General features: G+C 45.6%; 1 protein-coding gene across 2 annotated transcripts; it reads left to right on the top strand.

Annotated features, from left to right (window-relative positions):
* Positions 1-531: 531 nt before the first annotated feature.
* LOC123158083 (uncharacterized) lies at positions 532-4238 on the top strand. Of its 2 annotated transcripts, none has more exons than XM_044576214.1 (5): positions 532-994; positions 1391-1462; positions 2352-2442; positions 3075-3211; positions 3350-4238. In XM_044576214.1, the coding sequence occupies exons 1-4, from the start codon at positions 797-799 to the stop codon at positions 3182-3184; spliced, it is 471 nt and encodes a 156-aa protein (XP_044432149.1). In that variant the 5' UTR covers positions 532-796; the 3' UTR covers positions 3185-3211; positions 3350-4238. The 2 variants fall into 2 exon arrangements, with proteins under 2 accessions (XP_044432149.1, XP_044432148.1); XM_044576213.1 differs by having other exon boundaries at positions 3303-4238.
* The last annotated feature ends 1617 nt before the right edge of the window (positions 4239-5855 follow it).

Raw genomic sequence — 5855 nt, 5'->3', positions numbered from 1 at the left:
TTCCCTCCTGCCTATAGAAGAGCTGCCCGCTACCGTGGGAGAGACCTAGCTCGATTCCCCTCCTTTCCCTCTCTTGATCTCTTCTGCAGCCCTCGTTCCCATCCTCCCCTTCCCTCGCGCCGCCGCTCTCCCTCCCTCGTCGCTCTCTCCGGCCTCATCCGCCACCTCTCTTATGAGCCTCCCTCCTCCCCACGAGATCCCTTCTGCTCGAGTCGCCGAGGAGCACCTTCGCTCAAGAAATAAGAGAAGGAGGGATCACAGAGCTCTCTCAGCGATTAGAGCTTCTCGGTCGTCCGATCGTTTTCCTGATGTCGTTTGCGCCGTCCGATCTCGCCGTTGGATCGTCTGGGCCGTACGATATTTACCACATCGTCTACAGCCGTCCGATATATTTCCCTATGAGCGGTGACCCGCCCGGCCGTGCCGCCGCGCGTTAATTTGGTGCCCCGCCGGGGGTATTTTGGTCATTTCCCTCCTGCCTATAGAAGAGGCGCCCGCTACCGTGGGAGAGACCTAGCTCGATTCCCCTGATTTCCCTCTCTCGATCTCTTTTGCAGCCCTCGTTCCCTTCCTCCCCTTCCCTCGCGCCGCCGCTCTCCTCCCTCGTCGCTCTCTCCGGCCTCATCCGCCACCGCTCCTATGAGCCTCCCTCCTCCCCACGAGATCCCTTCTGCTCGAGTCGGCGAGGAGCACCTTCGCCTCCCCGTCCCCAAAGGCAGCTCCCGCACTCAACCCTAACCCTAGACCGCGCGCCCGCCCACCCCCGCTGCCTCGAGGCTTGAGCCTGCCCGCGCTGATGGAGCCCAAGCAGCCGGCGGCCAACCTCGCCGCCGCCGCCGCCGAGCCGGAGGAGGACGAGGCGGACGAGGAGACGGAGGACGCGCTGCTGGACCGCGCGCAGGCCCTCATCTCCCGCGCCGTCGAGCAGGAGGCCAACCCCAACCTGCCGCACGGCGACTCCTCGCGCTCCAGCCGCCGCGTACCTCAACGTCGGGTATACTTTCTTTCCTATTTTGTAAAGCATATCCGTTCTTTCTACATTTGCCAGCTTCAGAGATAAGGTATAAATAGATCTGCTGCTTCAGTAGTTCGTGTTTCTAGATTTGATATCCCAGAATGGTAATTGCTCGAGGTAAAAGATCAACAGCCAAAAACTACAATGCAAGTGCATCGAGCACGTGGGATTTTTCACTCTAAAATTTCAATTATTGTTCATCTTTGTCTTGTCCAAGACTGAACTTGAAGGCTGCTTGTGGTTGGTAATTTTAGTTGGTAATGTGGTTGAATAAGCTTGTGTTTAGGGATTGAATCATCGTTTCTCCTTTTGCTGTGGTTAGTTCTGTGTACAAATGGACCTAATGCTGATCAAATCTGCTCATCCCATCTGCAGGGCAACATGACCATCGCAGCCAAGGCTGGAGTCACGTTGGAAATCCCAAACGGGGCTGTGCTCGAGAACAAGGTAAGCTTCCTTTCCACGTTTGCTGGCTTCAGAAATGAGGTATAAATATATCTGCTCCTTTAGTAAGTGATACTCTAGATTAGATCTTCTACAATAGTAATTGCTCGAGGGAAAAGAACGGCAGCCAGAACCTAGAATGCAAGTGCACTGTGCACGTAGGGATTTATACTGTAAAATTACAGTTATCGTGCATCTTTGCCTTGTCTAAGACTGAACTTAAAGGCTGCTTGTGGTTAGTAATTTTAGTTAGTAGATGCCCCAGGCCAAATGCACGCACACTATGCGCTAAATGTGATCGCATAAGCTCGTGCTTGGAAATTGAATCATTCTTCGCTCGTTATATCGTCTCTTGAGTTGTGTGTTGTCGAAACTTGTCCAGGTCTCTGCTGAACAGCTTGGAAAGACTATTCCAAATAAAATTATTAAAAAAAATACTTACATGGACTTTTTAAGTATATAAGGTTTGCAAATATAGGCCTCCTTTGATCATAGGATAGGGATGGAAACAGGAACTTCATAGGAAGTGATATGACTTGCATCTCAATTCCTATAAAGAAGTATATGTTATTTGATGCATAGGATAGGAATTTTTCCATTGAGTATAGACCAACGTTCAACGTTTTTCTTTCCTTTCCTTTGGCAGCATTTAGATTCGTTATCTCCAATTGACTGTGAAAATTGGTTCTGCAGATGAAAGTTGGCTGGGTAGTCTGACTGTTTTGTTTGTATATAGAAAAACATGCAGTTTTTTAATAACACAACTATGACTATGGCCATGTGGCTCATGTCGCTGGGTATATCTGAGAGGAAATGAACATCTTTCCGTCTGGCCATTAAAGCAAAGACACACTCGCTCGAATCCATTTAATCTGTTGTTACTTATCTGCAGAGGCTCACAGTTAAACAAGAAGGCCAGGCTCCAGCCAGTGATGTTGAGGCTGCCTATACAACACAGACCCATGCCACTTACAACAATCACGGTAATTATATTACGGGGGTTTTGTCATTACCAGACTTGCCTACTGTCATTACCAGACTCAGCCAGTGATGTTGAGGCTGCCAAGCAAGCACAAAGATGTCAAAAGCAGTTAAAATAATTCTAAACAATCTGGAAACATATAGCTTTGAATAGACATATATTATTTTGCTGAAGAGTTCAGTCCATGCATGTTTTTTGCCATCTAATTTTATGTTCTGCGCTTAAATCAGATAGAGGCTTTAAGAATATCCGGTTTAAATAATGACAGTCTTAATTTGAATAAATAAAATAACAAGAGCTTCAGACTAATGTGGAAAAATGGTCAAAATATAAAAGTTTGGTTCCTCTCAGTTTAGTTAGTGGCCTATATGAATTCCATTTGGCCCACAATATTTTTGTACAGTTATTGATTTGCTAGGGTATATTCTAAACTTAATTTTGTTAGCTTCTATCTGGTGTTCTTTCTTATAATATATTTTATATGTCGCAAGCTTACTCTGTTGATGAGAGTTTCTCCATGTTTATGAAGAAAAGATTTGGGTTCAGAGCACCTTCGGTTATAAGAATTAGTTTTCTAATTCTTGCTGGTCAGTCACAAAGCATTAATTTTTGTTTGTTTTACAATTTTTTCAGGAGCAATGGGAAATGATGAGCTCCTGCTTCTTTTTATGCCGGTTCAGGAGTGTAGGAAGTGGTTCCTCGCCGGTTGGACGTCATTCAACCGCAGCTCTGGCACCCACTGAGTACTGCCTCGGGTACAACCTCCCTCGGTGAGTTGCATCTTCCTCCTGCTCCTCTGCTTCGGCTACTGTATGGGACATAGTCAGGGCTATGATGATCGGTTATGGCTGATTTTTTCAGGAGCAATGGGAAATGATGAGCTCATGCTTCTTTTTATGCCGGTTCAGGAGTGTAGGAAGTGGTTCCTCGCCGGTTGGACGTCGTTCAACCGCAGCTCTGGCACCCACTGAGTACTGCCTCGGCTACAACCTCCCTCGATGAGTTGCATCTTCCTCCTGCTCCTCTGCTTCGGCTACTGTATGGGACATAGTCAGGGCTATGATGATCGGTTATGGCTGATATAAGCATGCTCTCGAGCAATCGAGGCACTTGTGGGTATTAAGTTGGATACCCCCTCGTTTCTTTGCCGTTTTGATCATGTTCTTATTTTAGTGGCTCTGTCCTTGGATGGTCATTTCTGATGAGTGATAACCAGGGCAGTTTCACCCTTGTAAGAACATCCAGAAACATGGGACCGATCGAAAACTCCGGCTCCTCAGCGATTTGGGCTTCCTGGCCGTCCGATCGTTTTCCTGATGCTATTCTGGTCATTGGATCTTGCTCTGGATCGATCCCGGTCGCCGGATCGAAACCCGGCGCTGTAACGATGGGTTAGCTCGTTTGGCTCGCAGCGTCGCTCACTCGGTCTATTCGACCCGTGCTCGCTGGCGTGTGGGGCCCTTTGCGTGCCGTCAGCGACCGTGTGTGCGGGCATGGCCTGTGCGTCCAGTCACGTGCCCCACCGGTTGGAGGCCATTCTTGCTAGGGCAATGATGATTAACCATGGCTGAAATAAATGTGCCTTTGAGCAATCAAGACACCTGTGGGTATCAAGTTGGATCCTCCCTCTTGTCTCTAGAATCCTTTTTGATCTTGTGATACTTATTGTTCTGTCCTTGGATGGTCATTCTTGTTGAGTGATAACCAGGGCAGCTCCACTCTATAAACAGATTGATCTGGTGATAAGAGATGACGGGGGTGGGTCATATGATCGAGAAAAGGCGAATCTGAGCCCACCATGCATTGAACCCCGAATCCTTTTTATTTGTAGTTAAAGGTGTTGCTTATTTATGCTCCGGTGTTTATAGCCGTCTTATGTAAAGATTTCTTCTCTCACGCCTTTATTGCATATAAGTTGTTCTTGATCTTTTATTGTGTGTTATTGGTCCTTGAAGTTGCACTTTGACTCGCTCCCAGCAAGTTATCAATTGAATGGCTTGTTTCAATTCTCTGCAACAACATAGGTGCAGAGGAGGTTTCCATTCTTTTGTTTGATATATAGGTGCTAAAAGGCGAGTAGTGAGTCAGTGGCAGGGTTGTGAGGGTGGGTCTATCTAGGTATATAAGTATGTTGTCAGTCTGCTTCTTTTTGTATTATCCTGATCCCGTATTTAAATGAATCAACTCAAATTTGTATTTATGCTCTATGTGTGATTGGGCATGAGCCCAGCCCATAATGTATACTTGAACAATTAGGCATTCTTGATGACACCCTATTTTTTACTTTGGTATGTATTTTCTTTTTTGTTAGAACTATTGTTTTGCCTATGCCTGGTTGCTATTCAGAGTTCTGCTTTGATATATAAATGTTTGAGTATCTGCTTTCAAATATTCCTATGCCTGGGTGCTTGCTAGAATTGTGTTCGCCTGCTTTGAACTTTGTTTTATCCTTGGAAAATGAATGGTTGGTTTATACATGTTTGATTATCAGAGCCTTGAACTATACAGATAGATGTTTATTAGCGCTTCGGTCATGGCCGGATGCATCATGATTTCAAAAAGGGATTGTCTATTTGCTCCCTGGGAATACTACCTGCTACTTTTTATTAGCGCTTCGGTCATGGTATGGTTTGGTTTTTGCATGGAGAATGGTCTGATTAGTTCTGATTTCTTTGCGCTTCGGTCATGTTTATCTAATTTATTGATGGTGTGACCAAAACCAGATTACCTTTTCTAATGTTAGTATTCAGAGAGATGCTGTTTTCTTTCTTGCGGTAATTTATTTGACATTTGTAACAGCAAAATGATATGTCAACATCTGATTTTTTTATGGCACTTTTAGAGATTTCTTCTCATATTATAGATGGTGTGTGATCTACTTCTTGACACATCCCTAGGCATCTTGACATATCCCTAGACAGGTTCTCATGTTCAGCGCATCCAGTTTGGTTGATTATTTCGGGAGGCTTATTTTGGAAAGGCTTTGAGAGGCTCTTTGAATCACCACCTTATGTTAATTTTGCATAGGGCTACAAATTGCAATCAAACAATCTGCAGCATAGCACTACTGTATTTCCTGGATTCTCCAATTTGAGATCTGAGCATTGACGCGTTGAATATGTCTATATGAACTGTAGTAATATATTTCTTGCTACTCGAGCTGGCTCTCTCTCTCCGACGTCTTGGTTTGCAGGCCGCTGCCTGGTGAGGTACTGAGTAAGGAGCGCATGTCGCCACCACCACATACCAGACGATGCCGTCAAGGTCGGCGTCATAGTGACTGTCGATTACTTGCAGGTCCATCCATCTCTCTCTCTCTCTCTCTCTCTCTCTCTCTCTCTCTCTCTCTCTCTCTCTCTCAAATGTCAAGCTAGATTCCCTCTTATTTTGCATATTGGAAATGTCCCCAAAGTT

This window comes from Triticum aestivum, chromosome 7B (assembly GCF_018294505.1).
Source record: "Triticum aestivum cultivar Chinese Spring chromosome 7B, IWGSC CS RefSeq v2.1, whole genome shotgun sequence".
Lineage (NCBI taxonomy): Eukaryota > Viridiplantae > Streptophyta > Magnoliopsida > Poales > Poaceae > Triticum > Triticum aestivum.
This window is presented reverse-complemented; position numbering and strand designations above follow the sequence as displayed.